Source organism: Dryobates pubescens, chromosome Z (genome assembly GCF_014839835.1).
Source record: "Dryobates pubescens isolate bDryPub1 chromosome Z, bDryPub1.pri, whole genome shotgun sequence".
Lineage (NCBI taxonomy): Eukaryota > Metazoa > Chordata > Aves > Piciformes > Picidae > Dryobates > Dryobates pubescens.
In genome coordinates, this window is record NC_071657.1 from 58976248 (window position 1) to 58994524 (window position 18277).

At 40.6% G+C, this 18277-nt stretch overlaps 1 protein-coding gene across 1 annotated transcript in view; it reads left to right on the forward strand.

The window, feature by feature from the left end:
• SV2C (synaptic vesicle glycoprotein 2C) overlaps positions 1–15332 on the forward strand; it is a 130095-nt gene extending 114763 nt beyond the window's left edge. The window contains exon 13 of the mRNA XM_054178798.1: positions 14454–15332. Within this exon, the coding sequence (XP_054034773.1) occupies positions 14454–14637 (184 nt within the window). The 3' untranslated portion in view covers positions 14638–15332. The remainder of the gene's footprint in view (positions 1–14453) is intronic.
• The last annotated feature ends 2945 nt before the right edge of the window (positions 15333–18277 follow it).

The following is an 18277-nucleotide window of genomic DNA, read 5'->3' on the forward strand; positions in this document are numbered from 1 at the left end:
GGGTTTCCTCTAGTGCAACTGGCTATGAAGGTAGCAGTTGGTCTAAAACGCCCATATAGCTACATTTCTTAGTTGGCTGTGGAACACTATGAGTGATATTAAAAATCACTGTCTGGAGCCAAACAGCACCTTCTAGGAGAGATTGTAGGTGTGGTGGGTTGAAGTTTCCCATCAACATTAACTCAGCACAACTAACTTGGTTAGAAGCAAATGAAAGCTGTATTTACAAGCAAAAGCTACACTCTGCAATGGAATATGTACAAAATATGCAGTACTTACAATATCATACAGGTATTTACAATTAGCAAATAACATGGAAACTTCCCTGGCCCCGCTCTGGTTCCCCCAGAGACTGGGGAAGCTGCTTCACTGCCCCCCAAAACTCCTCCCCGCTATACCAGAGGAGAAGAGTTGTTGAGAGGGAGGAATGTTAGTTCTTATCTTCAAGGCCAGCCAGAAGCATTATTATCTCACAAACAGAAGCAGAACAGCCAAGCCAGAGAAAAGAAAATGAATGGGGATAGAAATGAAATGTTAAAGATTGTTATGGTACACCTTTCTTATCCCAGACATTCTGTCCAATGAATTTGTTTAGAATCTTTTGTTTTCCTTTTCACACAATATAGTGACTTATTTATATTTTTCTAGTTTCTGCTCAAAATCTGCAGCTAAATTTTAAAGGTATAGCCTAAAACTGCCACAGTAGGCTTGAAGCATGCTGAGCTCATGCTGCTAATTTGTATTCAGTGTTACAAAGAGTATTCATACTACACACTAATTGCATACAAAAATTTATTGGGTACTGCTCCTGAATATTCAAGGCTCTTGCAGAAAAACTCAGGACAATTTTCATGCCTGGCAGGCATTGCTAGATGATGAGTTTAGGGTTTTTTTAGATAAAAGGTGCATTTTAAGGGTGATTTTATGTCACTTAGTAGACTGAAAGAAGAACTGTTGTGGCATGTGTTATGTCAAGTGTAAAAACGTGAAAGCCACTTTTTCCTGAACAGACTGAGGTACTTCTCCCCACTCCCCTCCTTAAAACAAATCATACATAAAATTGCCTATATTCCTGCCAAGGGACAGTGTCACAGTGCCATTCATTTTATCATTCACTAGACATTTCAAATGTGGTGAAATACATTTCTGATTCTCTGTGATGCCTTGCTGACAAGCCTACGTTTTTGGGCAATGGTTCAACTGCCATTAATATTGCTTATCAAGAGAGGAAAACTGTAGACTGGCTTCACTGTTCTCTTTTTGTTGGCCTTTAAAAATACATATGCTTCTTCACAGAAGACATGGACATGCATTGTTGTGGTTGTATTAAATAACTGTGCTAGGCTACTTACAACACCAAAGCACTAAGTTTTAATATTAAGCGCTGGCGTTATTTTTAAACCTCAGGAAATTGCTCTTCTAGCAAGAATTACTCAAATCATCACAGAATCACAGGAATCAGCCAGGTTGGAAGAGACCTCCAAGATCATCAAGTCCAACCGACCACCTAACCCTAACTAATCAACTAGACCAAGGTGCTAAGTGCCTCATCCAGGCTTTTCTTAAACACTTCCAGGGACATTGACCCCACCACCTCCCTGGGCAGCCTATTCCAACAGGAAATCACTCTTTCTGTGAAGAACTTCTTTCTAAGAGCAAGCCTAAAATCCTACCCAAACCCTATTGTATAAATCTAATAAATATCTTTTAGAAGTAGCTACTTCTTTGGCATTCCCAAACGTAGCAGCCACAAATATTTTCTTAAGTAAAGCAAAATAATTGCAAAATCCATTGATGTTAATAGAATTAAAAACAATCACCATTACTAGGAATAATGAAAGGAATGTAACTGATGATTGTTATAGGGCATTTTACTTGCAGTTAACAGTTGTTTTTAATAGTTTCTACTAGCTTTGGGACTATAGCAAATTCTTCCCTATTTTTCTTTTTCTTTTTTTTTTTTTTAATTTTTAAAGGAGTCTGTGTGTGCAATAATAGCTGTCTGGAATTCCACCTCAGGAATATACTGGCAGCTGAGTTGTTGGTGCTTTTTGTAATAATTGGTATTGAAAACTTGTCATTTTGTATAATCAATATAAAAAGGGTGATAGGCCAAATCTACTTGTGGCAAGAAAGACATTGCAGATACATACTGTGGATGAGATTCTTTTCCAAAAGTTATGAAAGTGATAGAGCCACCAATGGCAGATTTTGCCAGATGGATTATATGCACTGGTTAGGCTGCACCTCGAGTACTGTTTCCAGTTCTGGGCCCCTCAGTTTAGGAAGGATGTTGACTTGCTGGAACAAGTCCAGAGAAGAGCAACGAAGTTGGTGAGGGGTTTGAAACACAAGCCCTATGAGGAGAGGCTGAGGGAGCTGGGGTTGCTTAGCCTGGAGAAGAGGAGACTCAGGGGTGACCTTATCACTCTCTACAACTACCTGAAGGGAGGTTGTAGAGAGACGGATGTTGGTCTCTTCTCCCAGGCAGCCAGTACCAGAACAAGAGGACACAGTCTCAGGCTGCACCAGGGGAGGTTTAGGCTGGATGTTAGGAAAAAGTTCTCTACAGAGAGAGTGATTGCACATTGGAATGGGCTTCCTGGGGAGGTGGTGGAGTCGCCATCATTGAAGGTGCTCAGGAGGAGAGTTGATGGAGTGCTTGGTGCCATGGGTTAGTTGTTTAGGTGGTGTTGGATTGGTTGATGGGTTGGACGCGATGATCTTGAAGGTCTCTTCCAACCTGGTTTATTCTATGTATTCTATGTATTCAAATTCTAAAAGTCATTTCCTAGACTGGGGCAAAGTCTCCTCATGTTACATAGAACTGTTTGAAAATACATTAAAATTTTAACAATTTAATAGGCACTTTTGCCCACCTCTCATGGTCTTGCTTTCCTTCTTGGCTTCCTCCAATCTCCATCGCCTGGCACAACTTGCCACAGTTTGCCAGGGATTTCCATCTGTATATGTCTGTATGGATGAACAACCTTTCCAGACTTAGATGGTATACTGCCCGATCTGTTTTTGCATATTAGGTTCTTCATACTTAAGATGATGTCCTTTCTCGCTCAAAGCTGCATCCAGAGTGAATCTGGTTCTGAAACTGGCTTCCAGATTTCTGTAAAAAGGCAGTCTAGGCACAACAACTTTGCTCACTGTCTCTGTTTTACTGCTTTAAAATACACCTTTTGTTTTTTCACTTCTGATCAGTGAAATGGCTGCAGACCAGCACCAAAGGGCAGCTGGAGGTTGGGCTGGAAGCAAAGTGTGTGGAGGGAGACCAGTTTTTTCCAGCATGCACAAGAAACCAGGCTGGGCAGCCCCTCCTTTTCCTGCTGCATAATTCCTCTTGGAGACTAGCCAGTTGCCAAATCACTGGGGCTTTGCCAGTGCTGTGCAGCATTATACAAAAGGTGTTTCATGAATCATACACCAGGTTATTTAGGGATTGTATTGGTTTATAATCAGGTAGGGGTGTGGTCAGCCATTTGTAAATATGTACTGAATAGGATACATGGCACACATTTCAGTTTCTTCTTCATTGGTTGCTTATAGTGCAGAATTCAGGTTGCTTCAAAATCTTAACAGATTTGGATTCTGTATATATTCACACTCATCTACCTATTCACTTACTAATTTCACAATGGCTAGATTTGAAGAAATTGAGTGGTTTGTCATATATTCTTGATGGGTACTTTAATTTTTTAATGCCATTTCAGCATAGCTTTTACTTGCATGTGCTTTATAAAAGCTCAGTTGATTTGCACAACTGCTAAAGTAAGAAATGTTAGACATTGTATGAATTTCAAACTATTCTCAAGTAAATTACTAAGTTGTGTTGAAAGGTGAATATATGTTATTAATGCTACTAATAAGTAGGTTTCTGTCTTCCAGCTGATACACACAGTGGAAACAAATCTGATTTTAGATAATACTTGTGATGCCTAAATTCTCTTGTTTCCAGTAAGAAGTAAATTAACCAGTTTCACAATGTAAAGAACTTATACTAACTCATCTTATGTCTCATCTTTCCTCTTGGTTTTTTTTTTTTTTTCCCTTATCTTCTTAATGGCCTGAACTATTCTGAACTACTCAGCAGGTTCTGAAAAGCCTTTGGTCTGTTGTGACCCTCTTGAAGGCCAAACCAAACTATCCCATGGCCGTGGAACCTCTTATCTGAAGGGGAGTTATTAAATCTCTGGTGGATATTTTTGGACATTCCCAGGGTGCTTTCATACTATTTCATTAACTTCCTATATTTTCCATACACTGGTTTGAAAGGATTTGATGTTGAAATTGAGGCCTAGAGGAAAAAGATACTGCTAAAAATTACTTTAGTATTGCCCATCAGGAGGAATTAAAATAAAAAGGTAGCCTGGAATCTGTGGTGCCAACAGTCCCAGCCACCAAACATTTTAGAAGAGGGAATGGACTGAAGTATAACTTCCACTGCAGTTTTAAGTGCTCAGCACTTTAGCAACAGAAACCTAAAAGTGTTAAGCAGAGCATGCAGAAAATGTGACATGCATACTTAATGACCATTTATTTAGCTGTAAGTGACTTGCTTGCATCCTATGCAAATCCGGCGGTGGGGGTAGGGATTGCCTCCTTTAGCCTGACAGCACTCAGCTACCTTAACCATGAGACTTCTTTCTCATCTTGCTTTCTTCAACCTTCCATCTTCTGCGGCAGATGAGGGAAGCCAATTTTAATTCATTACATTTATGTTTTACCCCCATCCTTTCTTTGCTCTGTGCACTGGCACAGTTCTATGGAAAAAAAAACGGGTTTGGTGAGGTAATTACAGCTTGTGTTGTAATGTGTGTGCCCAAGGGGCTTTCAATAACATTACAGTTTCCTAGCTTTGCCCATAACATAAAGATGGATGGACATGAGTTGAAATTCTCTGCTATAATTACATAGAGGAGATATTTATGACTTCAAAATGCAATCATTATTTTCACATAAATGAAAAATACCTTCTCATGAACTAACTTGGGAAGCATCAACTTCATAAGCCAAGAGTCTTGAAAAATGGATACAACAAATAACCAAAACAGAAACAGAAAGTGGAATAGAAATAAGTCATCTCCTGCAGAATACATAGAATACATAGAATAGAATACATAGAATACATAGAATAAACCAGGTTGGAAGAGACCTTCAAGATCATCACGTCCAACCCATCAACCAATCCAACCCACCTAATCAACTAAACCATGCAACCAAGCACCCCATCAAGTCTCCTCCTGAACACCTTCAATGACGGTGACTCCACCACCTCCCCAGGCAGCCCATTCCAATGTGCAGTCACTCTCTCTGTATAGAACTTCTTCCTAACATCCAGCCTAAACCTCCCCTGGTGCAGCCTGAGACTGTGTCCTCTTGTTCTGGTACTGGCTGCCTGGGAGAAGAGACCAACATCCGTCTCTCTACAACCTCCCTTCAGGTAGTTGTAGAGAGTAATAAGGTCACCCCTGAGTCTCCTCTTCTCCAGGCTAAGCAACCCCAGCTCCCTCAGCCTCTCCTCGTAGGGCTTGTGTTCCAAACCCCTCACCAACTTCGTTGCCCTTCTCTGGACATGTTCAAGTGTTTCAATGTCCTTCCTAAACTGAGGGGCCCAGAACTGGACACAGTACTCGAGGTGTGGCCTAACCAGTGCAGTGTACAGGGACAGAATGACCTCCCTGCTCCTGCTGGCCACACCGTTCCTGATGCAGGCCAGGATCCCATTGGCCCTCTTGGCTGCCTGGGCACACTGCAGCCTCATGTTCAGCCTACTGTCGACCAGCACCTCCAGGTCCCTCTCTGCCTGTCCGCTGTCCAGCCACTCTGACCCCAGCCTGTAGCTCTGCATGGGGTTGTTGTGGCCAATGTGCAGAACCCGGCACTTGGATGTGTTCAATCTCATGCCGTTGGACTCTGCCCATCTGTCCAGCCTGTCGAGGTCCCTCTGCAGAGCCTCTCTATCCTCCAGCAGATCAACTCCTGCCCCCAGCTTGGTGTCGTCAGCAAATTTACTGATGATGGACTCAATGCCCTCATCCAGATCATCAATAAAGATGTTAAAGAGCATGGGGCCCAGCACTGATCCCTGGGGCACACCACTGGTGACTGGCTGCCAGCTGGATGTGGCACCATTCACCACCACTCTCTGGGCTCAGCCCTCCAGCCAGTTCCTAACCCAATGCAGTGTGCTCCCATCCACGCCATGGGCTGACAGCTTGGCCAGGAGTTTGCTGTGGGGAACGGTGTCAAAGGCCTTGCTGAGGTCCAGGTAGACTACATCCATAGGCCTCCCCACATCCACCAGGCAGGTCAGCTGATCATAAAGGAGATCAGGTTGGTCAGGGAGGACCTGCCCTTCCTAAATCCATGCTGGCTGGGCCTGATCCCTTGGCCATCCTGTAAGTGCTGTGTGATTGCGCTCAAGATGACCTGTTCCATAATCTTGCCGGCTGACAGGCCTGGAATTCCCTGGCTCCTCCAACCAGCCCTTCTTGTGGATGGGCACCACGTTGGACAGCTTCCAGTCTGGGACCTCTTCAGTGAGCCAGGACTGCTGGAAAATGATGGAGAGTGAATAAACCAGGTTGCATCAGATAACCAACAATTCATCAGTTTTACTGCAAGTCCGAGACATCTGCAAATGATTCTTGGCCAGAAATAGCTAGAATTCAAGGAGTGCTATAAAATGAAGTCATCCTGGGGTTTTGGTTTGTTTGGGGTTTTTTTGCTTGTTTGTTTGTTTGTTTGTTTGTTTTGTATTGTTTTGTTTTGCAATAAGTTTGTACGGGTTTCATCACAATTACCTATCTTCAGTTCATCATATTTATCTTTTTCTCTTCTTCCTGAACTCAGAGAATTTATTCCCTGAGTAGTAAACATTATTTACAGGGTATATTAAGTCCAACATTGTATTGTTGTGGCTGTCAGAAGATAAATGTTCTATTCTTTTGAATTTTAACAACAGTCATTGACTCAGGGTGGACTTCTCAGCAGCTGTTTTCTACTGCCATCCCATGGTTCAGCTGCATTTTGCTGAACTTTCATGTTAATGTTTTAAAAGCATGACCTGCCAAGCCCCTGCAATGCCTTGGGCAGTAGTGTAGGGAAGGAAGGCAAATTCCACAGTTTTCCTTGCATGTTAAGTTCTTTATTTGTCCAGGCTATGGTACACATCTTTGTACTGACTTTTTAAAAATAATTTTAAATGTCTGGATGCTAGAAAATTGTCCATAACATTCAGAAACTGTTTTAGCAGCCTCTGCTTTATGAACACACATGAAAGTGATATTCGGAGTTTTGCATCTTGCTGGATAGGCACTAGCTCTGCCCTGAAAGTCATCAAATATCTGTGCTACACATTCAGTAGCACTCCACTGAGGAACAAAGAAGCTTTCAGATACTCTGACTATCAGCAATGGAAAAAGTGGGCCTAAAGTATATTAAGTAGAAATAAAGCACCTGGTGTAAGAAGGGGTATGCGTGGCAACCAGGAAATCTTTTAATCTAAAGACTCGGATAATCCCTCTATTTTTAACTTTTTGGACACTTGCCATTTTTATGTGGGGCTTGAATGAAAGGAAGCGAAGTATTTTTCTTTGTCACAGCTTTCCCAGCAACAAAAGTAAAATACATTGGGGAAAATTCCCTTTCACTATCAAACTTTCTCTCAGACCTGACACTTTTATAAGACTCCTGCTTTTTTCTCCTATCAATACTAAAATCTGTAATTGTTTTTCATAAAAGCAATTGCAAATTGATTCACCAGCATTATCTTACTGATGTGCCTGAAGGATTTAATGACATTTTCTATCTGGACAAGGGATTCTTGCGACCAGACTCCCTTTACCAGAACTAAGGATTGCTCTTGAAGTCAAAAGACATTTTTGTGACAGTGCTTTGCCCAACATAATGGAAATTGGTGTATGTAGTATGGCCTTATCCCTTTGGATTTTTTCACTTCATTCATGATGCTGAGATGATACATCACGTCTTTGATCATTTGCAAACTTCTCATACATTCATTCACAAAGATTCATTTCCTGAAACTGTATAGCAGAGACCGTATTAGTGCTGCAAGATAAGCTTATGCTCATGTGTATATATGTGAATTGCAGCGTATTTATTGCCTGGCTAGTTTTACTCCCCTGGATTTGGTAGAATTAATTATAAAGACATCAATTAACACAGATTTTAGCTTACTTGAAACACAAACACTGTTCTAAGAAAGGTATTTAAAAACAAGGCTGAATTTGCTAACCCTGGAGCTCTCAATGGGTTGATTGATGATTTTGTTCTGGCTGCTATTACACAACAAGTTCACATTTACACACAGTATTAAACTTGAAGGATATGAAGGTAGAGGGCTGGAATGACAATCACAGAATCACATAATGTTAGGGTTTGGAAGTGACCTCAGAAGATCATCCAATCTAACTGCACTGCCAGACCAGGATTACATTCAGACGCATCCAGGGTCTTGAATATCTCCAGAGAGGTAGACTCCACAACCCTCCTGGGCAGGCTGTTCCAGTGTTCTGTCACTCACCCTCACAGTGAAAAGATTTTTCCTCCTGTTTCCATTGAGCTTCCTATGCCTCAACTTCCACCCATTGCCCCTTGTCCTGTCATTGGGCATTGACGGGAAGAGCCTGACTCAATTCTCTTGGCACTCACCCTTTACACATTTATAAACATTAGTGAGGTCATCCCTGTGTCTCCTCTTCTCCAAGCTAAAGAGACCCAGCTCCCTCAGTCTCTATGGATAAGAAAGATGTTCCACTCCTTAGTCATTTTTGTGGCTCTGTGCTGGACTCTTTTGAGCAGTTCCCTGTCCTTCTTGCATTCAGGGGCCCAGAACTGGGCACAATATTCCAGATGCAGCCTCAGCAGGGCAGAGTAGAGGGGGAGGAGAACCTCTGATGACCTACTAACCACACCCCTTCTAATACACCCCAGAATGGCATTGGCCTTCTTGGCCACAAGAGAACATTGCTTTTCAGGTACAGGTTTCAACAGCATTTTACTTAAGTCTGCAAAAATCTTACTGTTCCTGACAATGATGTTCATATTTTAGGCAAAAGGGCATGCCTGAAACATGCTTAAAGATTAAAAGATTGAATATTTTCTGGGTTGTTAATTTTGCATTACCAAGACAGCCACAGGCAATAAAAATGGGCTTACTTTGTTTTACTCTCCTTTGTTTATAATGCTATAGTATTAATGGGATTAGACTAATAATGACCATTTTACAAAGAATTTTTTTCAGTGCAAATAGATTACCATAATTTTGCTCAGTTATTAGCGTGTTGTGGTTTAAGCTTTTCTCAGAACCCAAAAGCCCAAAATGGAACAGATGTAGGTTGCCCCCATTTTCCCCTTTTCCTAGTGGGGAAAAGCAAATTAGGCAGGAGGAGAAGAGAGAGGTAGTAGTACAAAAGAACAGTCTTGAATTGATTTGGAAGTAAAAATGTAAGTTTAACAACATATAAAAGACATTTGAGTAAAAGGAAGGTTACAAATGTACTAAAAAAAAGGCATAAATAAAAACGTATACAAAACCAGATGGAGCTGGCAAATGATCCTATGAATGTAAGAGGAATTCTCTTTAGATGCAGCTCCTTAGGAGCCTGGAACAGTGTGGAACAGGCCCAGCCATGTGGTTAAAAAACTAACAGTAGCAGCAGCAGGACACCAGCAAAGCAAGAGCCAGAAAAGAAAAGTGAGGCAGGAAATGGCCCTCCCTTAAAAAGGGTTATGGACAGGAAGTGGGAGTAGAATAGACTTTGACCCAGGGACCCCTTCTCCTGGAAGGGAGCCCAGGATTCTCTGCTCATCTGGGTGAGGTTTCTTTGTCCACCTGAAGCTAGGTTCTTTTCAGCCCAGCCCCCTCCTGGGCTGGGCTTAACCTAGCACAAAGAAATACTCTATTACAAAGTTACTTCAGATCTTAATGAGGTAATCTTGGGTATAACCTACAAAAGATAAAGCACAGTGGTAGCCCTGAATGTGCTATTCGTAGTCCAGCACATGAAGTTAAATGGCCCAATGTGCTCAGAAAATTATATTCAACCCCCTGTTATAACTAGTTTATATAAGTATACCGCCTGTAGCTATTCAAATTTGCTTTATCTAGATCCATGTATTCTTTGAGATACCTCTGAGATACCTTGAGATATCTTGGTATGTTCAGATACCTCTCAGAACATACCAAGGCTGTCAATGACTTTTTTCTATGTGAACACTGGAGTTTTTCTGTTGCCTGGGGACAAGTTTGGTTTTATGAGCACTGGCATCTGAAGAAATCATTTATGCACTGATCACAACCAGTCACCACCATAACTTTAGAAATACTTTCTGTGCATAAATGAGGACAAAATTAAACCAGTCCTGGCTCTTTCCCTTTCTTCTTTCTATGATTTGCTCAGAATAGCTGCAACTTGTTACTATCCTATCACATAAACTGCATTTTCCAGGCTGGCTGTGTTTTCTTTAAATTCTTTCTACCTGTTAGCAATACTATCTATTTTCACAGAATCACAGGATACATATCTAGTTGGAAGAGACCTTAAAGATCATCCAGTCCAACCTTCAACATTTGCACTCACATTTACCCTAGAAGAAGCATCAGTCTGAAGTTCCTTCCCTCTCAGGAGCTTCTCCCCATCCTGCCTCAGCTTCCTCCAGATATTCTGGGCTTCATCTGCCCTTATAGTACAGATGTGATCTTCTTGCAGGCTTTGAAAGATTACTCCAGGAGGGTGGCTTTTTGCTGCATCCTTCAGTGTATTTCCCACTTCTCCTTTGGATCATTAATCAAGAAGTCATCCTTAAAATGGGCAAGTTCTAAACTGATCATTCCTCCTCTGAGGAATGCAAGTTCTGTCAGAAAGCTTCACATGGCAATACTTCATGGTTTCCTCATCTGTTGTTCTCTGGCAGACCTCACTGGTCTGTTCTGTCAGACAGCACAGCATGCTGGTTTCAAGATGGTAGTCTCCAGGATGTGCCTGTTTAGTGTTTCTTGGCACTTAGTGTAATGTGAAACTACTGCAGGTTTAATCAAATTTAGGGGAGAAAGAAGAAGGGCAAATAAGGTTTTTGAACAGTTGGGAGGCATATCTGAGTCTCTTCTGCTTGGTTTTTTTTGTGATTCTTGCGGGTAGGTTCTGCTCTGCCATCAGAATGACATCTCTCCATCCAGCATGGATGGCCTGCCATGTTCTACACAAAGAAGTACAACTATGTCAGACAAATAACAATTCCTTTGCTGAATCTCTAGTCTATTAAGGAGATCAAAAGACTGCTTTTGATTGCAAGAGACATCCTGCCAAACTACTGATAAATGTATTATGCTTATAACCACCCAGCAAAAGAGACTAACTTGTGCATTTTTCTGGGGTCAAGAAGGGCATATAATACACGGAGCTGACACTAGAACAGTAAATAACAACTCTGCTAATTTTACTTCAAGAGGGTTGACTTTCATCTACAACCTTAGACAAAAGAATATTTAATATTAATGGAGAAAAAATTGAAGATAGTTTAATTAGTCTGTTCCATGTCTTAATTTTATTCTGCAAACATCCTTTTAACTGATTTAAGAATGTTATGGCCAAATAACCATTACTTCAAATTAACAAATTTCTGAAACTTGTTCAGATTCTGAAGTTGACTCTGTGGGTAACTAGAGTTCTACTTCTCAGAGCAAATCAGAGCAAGACCTAGACCTACCCTTATCATTCTTCATAGTAGGGTTCTCAAACATACCAGGACTGACATGATTCTGGAGCATGGCATATCACATATTGTCAGGGCAAGGACAGTGATGAAAACCTCTATATCCTTGTCAACTATACTAGACAGAAGATTTCACCTCTCTCACAACCTAACGCTTGGATCCAGGGCACCAAAGGGTCTGACTGACCAACAACACTGAGATCTAGGTTTGCAGAAGATCTTAGGAGATGGAAGTAGTGACATTCTGGGCTGTGCCCATTGCTTGAGGCAGAGGAACTCTTGTCCACCTGGTGGATGTGGGGAGGCCTGTGGATGTAGTCTACCTGGATCTCAGCAAGGCCTTTGACACCGTTCCCCATAGCAAACTCCTGGCAAAGATGTTAGCCCATGGCTTGGATGGGAGCACACTGCGATGGGTTAGGAACTGGCTGGAGGGCCGAGCCCAGAGAGTGGTGGTGAATGGTGCCACATCCAGCTGGCAGCCAGTCACTAGTGGTGTGCCCCAGGGATCAGTACTGGGCCCCATCCTCTTTAACATCTTTATTGATGATCTGGATGAGGGCATTGAGTCCATCATCAGTAAATTTGCTGACGACACCAAGCTGCGGGCAGGAGTTGATCTACTGGAGGGTAGAGAGGCTCTGCAGAGGGACCTCGACAGGCTGGGCAGATGGGCAGAGTCCAACGGCATGAGATTTAACACATCCAAGTGCCGGGTTCTGCACATTGGCCACAACAACCCCATGCAGAGCTACAGGCTGGGATCAGAGTGGCTGGACAGCAGTCAGGCAGAGAGGGACCTGGGGGTGCTGGTCGACAGTAGACTGAACATGAGGCTGCAGTGTGCCCAGGCAGCTAAGAGGGCCAATGGCATCCTGGCCTGCATCAGGAACAGTGTGGCCAGCAGGAGCAGGGAGGTCATTCTGCCCCTGTACACTGCACTGGTTAGGCCGCACCTCGAGTCCTGTGTCCAGTTCTGGGCCCCTCAGTTTAGGAAGGATGTTGACTTGCTGGAAGGTGTCCAGAGAAGGGCAACGAAGTTGGTGAGGGGTTTGGAACACAAGCCCTACGAGGAGAGGCTGAGGGAGCTGGGGTTGCTTAGCCTGGAGAAGAGGAGACTCAGGGGGGACCTTATTACTCTCTACAACTACCTGAAGAGAGGTTGTAGAGAGACGGATGTTGGTCTCTTCTCCCAGGCAGCCAGTACCAGAACAAGAGGACACAGTCTCTGGCTGCGCCAGGGGAGGTTCAGGCTAGATGTTAGGAAAAAGTTCTATACAGAAAGAGTGATTGCACATTGGAATGGGCTGCCTGGGGAGGTGGTGGAGTCGCCATCACTGGAGGTTTTCAGGAGAAGACTTGACGGGGTGCTTGGTGCCGTGGGTTAGTTGTTTGGGCGGTGTTGGATTGGTTGATGGGTTGGACGCGATGATCTTGAAGGTCTCTTCCAACCTGGTTTATTCTATGTATGCTATGTATTCTATGTATTCTATGTACTATGGCTCTCTGTTTTCAAATTAAAAAAATATACTGATGAGAACATTGATAATTTATATTCTTGGTCTCAGCTGGGATCATGTCTTCTTACTTCGAATTAATTCTCTGGGCTGCTCTTTAGAATCTTCAGTATAAATTTCTCAAACTTACTTCCTAGGAATTGAGGCTACATCAGAGCACAGGACCTTCACATGTACCTCAGTACAGTAACTAGGTTCTTTTCAGTCACTCAAACTATTAGCATTTCTGTTAATCCTTGCTATTTAGACAGGTTTTTTTTTAACTTCTAGTTGCAGTGCTTAATAAAGAAATAAGTACTTTGTTCTGAAAGGAAGAACATCTGTCCTCCTAATTCAGATTATTTCATCCCAGAAAGTACAGTGTGAACTCCCCATAGTCCCTCTCTCTTTTCATTTTGAGAAATGCTAGACATTTTTGCTAGGATGCTTTTGGTAGGACAAGGTTATTCCTGCAAGTTTGAATCACACAGTCATGTCAAAACACAGTTTATTAAAATGATGGCAGTTTGCATAATACAGCTGTGCACAGGCTACCAAACATCTGAAATATTTAATCAAGACTACTAAAATCACACCACTGCAGTGCAAAATCCCTTCTGAGTTGCCTGTGTCATACTTTCCTCAGGCAATCTATTACCCTTCCCTTTTCTCCAAAAGTTTCTCAGTATCTCTTCTGCACCAAGCACTGGGACTTTTTGCCCTATTCTCTTTACCTCTAAGAGACATATACTTAGTATTATTGCCGGTCTCATTTCTCTTTTAAAATATACTGGTAGATGACAATTTACCCCTGTTAGAAATGCATTTCTATTCAAGGGTGTAAGATGATCATCCTCTTATTCTAATGATTTCCTTCCCCAATCACTAACACCTTGTCTCCCAGTCCAGCTCTTTACGTGTTACTGGGTTTCCATTTGCCAGTTCTTTGTTCTGCTGTACATGCAGAAACTTACCTATTCAGCTGTTTATTTCACATTTTGGTCCCTGAGGCAGCAGAATAAATTCACCACAGTAAAATTTGGTAGCAGCTGAACTCTGGTTTTGCATTAGAAGGACAAGCACCGAATCCTTGTTGCCATAAATTCTGCTTAAGATATTGGGGCTGTATTAATTTATTCCCACTGAGTATTTGTCTCAAAGGCTTTACTCTTTCAGCCATTTTTAACTTTCTTCTGTTTTCTCTTCTAGGGCGACAGGCTTTGGCTTTTTGAATGCACTATGCAAAGCTGCATCTGTACTTGGAAACTTAATATTTGGTTCCCTTGTTGGTATCACCAAAGCAATCCCTATTCTCCTTGCTTCCACTGTTCTAGTATGTGGAGGTCTGGTAGGACTTCGACTTCCTGACACAAGAACCCAGGTGTTGATGTAACTGGAAAAAGCCATGTACTGTTTATTTATTTCTTTATACAAGTGTCAGCTTTCTGAACCGATGGTGCAAAGGCTTCAGATTCTCAATGCTTAGTATACTGCTTAGATGTCAGAAATCAAACTCAAAAGATACTTTGAAGTGGCAAAGATTTAGAAACCTCTGTATGAAAAATTTAAATGTCAGTTCTGTTTGCTTGCATACACTGCTATTCAAACCCATTTAACTTCAAACTGCAAAGCTACCTCTTAAAACACTTATGGGCACATGTCCAGGAAGGAACAAGAATTAGATGATAAAAATGCAACCAGTAACATTATTTTTAAAATATATGCTAAATTTGGCCATAGCATTGTGAGCTTTTGTAATAGTACAAGTATGCAAGCCAATTACTCAGCAGTATTGGTGCAGAGAGAGTAAAGGCATCAATGCATGCTGCATTAATCAGGAAACTACAGACTGAATCAAGACTGACAATACTGATCTTCTGCAGATGTGCATAAATTGTAAACACTTGTGGCAATGCCTCTTTCTTGGGAAACCTCTTTAGGCAGACTCAATCTAAATTAAAGATTGCTTACTACACCCCGTATTTGTTGAGGAGAAGGCAACAGCTACAGCAGGGAGATGAAAACCCATGTGAGTAAGCAGCAAAGAGAATGACAAAATAAACACTTTCACTCTTAATTGCTGATCCTCCTGAAAAATCTTGTTCACAAAGAAAAATCTTCTGAAAAATCTTCATAGAAAGAGTGACTGGCCATTGGAATGGGCTGCCCAGGGAGGTGGTCGAGTCACCATCACTGGAGGCGTTTAGGAAGAGATAGATGGGGTACTTAATGCCATGGTTTAGTTGATTAGAAGGTGTTGGATAATAGGTTGGACTTGATGATCTCAAAGGTCTTTTCCAACCTGGTTAATTCTATTATATTCTATTCTATCTTGTTTCCTTCCCACCTTTGGCATCTGGATTATTTTTCCATTTTGAAACAATGAATTTGTCTTATTCCAGGAGTTTGATCAGGTTACAATGTCAATATAAAATACAATGTAGTTTAAAAATTTCAAAATGTTAATAATAATAAAAAATCAGAACAACAACAACAAAGGCAATAATAAAAACCACCATTGATATTTTCACACTTTATACACTCCTTTATATAACCATTTTCTCAGATGATTTTTAATAATTTTTGAGATATCTCAGCATTTAACACTTTCAGAAATCTCCCTGAAAGGCCATTAAGAAAGAGGTCATGACAAGGCCTTCACTAGACTAAGTGCAAGGATGGAGAGTAAAAAGTAATAAATATATTCCTTCTAAGTGATATGCTGTGGACTGTTTTGGATTACAGTAGAGTTAGCCATCAGTCCTACTGCTGTGCAAAAGGCTATGGAATCTCTTTTAAATGTTATCATTAAAACTTTTATACCAACAAACTTATAAAATCAACAGACAAGAGGGGCAGATCCTCTCATGACAGAAACAGGCATTGCTATATGTGGATATAAGACAACACATATCAGCTGATGAATTGTCTGCAGATTCAAGTCTCAAAGAACAAATTTGGTATAAAGCATAAGGAAAAATTTATTATTCTTTTTTCTAATCATGCCTGACAATATTTATTAGGTGACTGAATCATTGCCAAAGAAGTTAGACTCTCAGATAAGGCCAATGTGTATAATTTTTCTCTTGCTTGTTTATGTGAACCTAAATGGTAGTAGTATCTATTAGTGCATTTTGTGCCAGTCATTGTCAAATTGAAAAAGTCAGTAAAGTCAACATGTGATCATTCATTACGTTTGAATTTCACCGTTTAATTTACTGATTGTAGGAGTTGTATTTTCCAGTTATTAACAAATGCCTGTGCTACATCTTGTAGCAGCAAAATATTAGCCCAAGTTGTGGTTTTCTACTATTAACAAGTAAGAAAAGTGGCTGAATTAAAGAAACATGAGTATGGAAAACTAGTGGGCATTTTTTGATGTTGATAATTTAAATATCATATTGTAAGAAACAAAGTTTAGGTATCGTGTATTTTGGAATAGAAATTGTTGATATACTTGAGATGAAATATTTTATATTCAAATCTGACTTAAACACACCTTTTAAATTTCTAAACTATGTTTTAGAAAAAGGAGGAAGAATTATTTTTCACCAAATTCCAAGTTAAGAACAAAATACTGATGTTAGTTTTGCCTCTGTGGCTTTTGTCCTCTAGTCAGAGCCTCATTTCAGGGCTGTTTTCTCCTATGACAATTAGTGCCATTAGCAGCATGTATCCACCTTCTTGTACTTACTGCACAACTTATTTTGAAATCTGAAGCCTCTGTACATGTTTGGAGTAAACATCAACAGCAATGGTAAAATATTACATTGTCTTGCTATGCACTGTCTGCTCAAAGTAGTATATTCTGTCCATCTCTGTATGTAATTCCAAAAAACATCCAGATCCAACACTTCATGCCACCTGACCACTGTGGAAGAAACGGTCCACAAAAAAAATTAAGTTTCAACTATTGAGGGTGTCGGTTCAAGGCTAACACACTAAAATATCATTACATGTAAAATTATGCTGATTTCGGTGCTGGTTTATATTGTAAACCTTTACTACATCATAAGTATGTGATTAAGTCTGGATGAAGCAGAATATATCACCAACAGGAATCAGTAAAGATGAACAAAGATCCCAATTACATGGACCTTGCTTCATCCAGAATTAGAATAAATGCGCTAATGTACAAAAAGGGAAAAAAGATGAATAGTGATTATGAAAGGCAAGAAGAAGTAAATGAGAGATGAACAAAGAGAAAAATCTGAAAAATTCCAACATAAACATAAGCTAAAGGTAGAATCTGTCTAACTGGTGAGCCAGTTAGCTCAACAGATTTTAACTACTGCACAGGACAGTATCAGAGCTGTTTGAACAATCATTTCAGCTGGAGTGCAGTAAAGATTTGTCTCCTAAAGATGAAAAATTGAATGCAATTTCAAGCTATAAATACTTACTTAGATAGGTCCATAGGCAGGAACAGAAATACTTAATTCATGGAGATATGGACACAAGTGTTACTTATGTTACAAGCAAAAGTGATTAGGTTGGTCTGTAGTGAATCTGTCTTTTTTTGCAGCTTCCAAAGCAATCTTAGGTAATAAATATTGAACAGTATGAAATGCATTTCCTTTCTATATATTTTCTCTTACATCTTACACCAGGAATCACAATTGGCCTGGTTAGATCTCTGATACACTACAGAGGATTGAACTTGATAGAATGTGTATGTCAGAGCTATCAAATACATGCAATCGAATCTGCTTATTTGTTTGTTTTGGTCACTGAATTGTTTAATCACTAATTGGAAATGCCTTTCAGTTCAAACTGAGGCAGATATAAAGTTTAGTGCTTTTCTCCTGTAAGGCTGAAAGGCTTATGCCAACAACAGCAATGATAAAAAGTACAACAATGCCTGAAGACAGGGAAGAATACAGCATTTAAAACAGTATTTACCATGAGGGTCAACCATTTGAAAATTTGCAGATTGTCTGCAAAAGAGACTACATTTTCTTTTTGGGCAAAGAAAATTTATTTTAATTAGCTTTACTTGTTAAAGATTTTCTGATAGTAGAGCTTGACTTAGC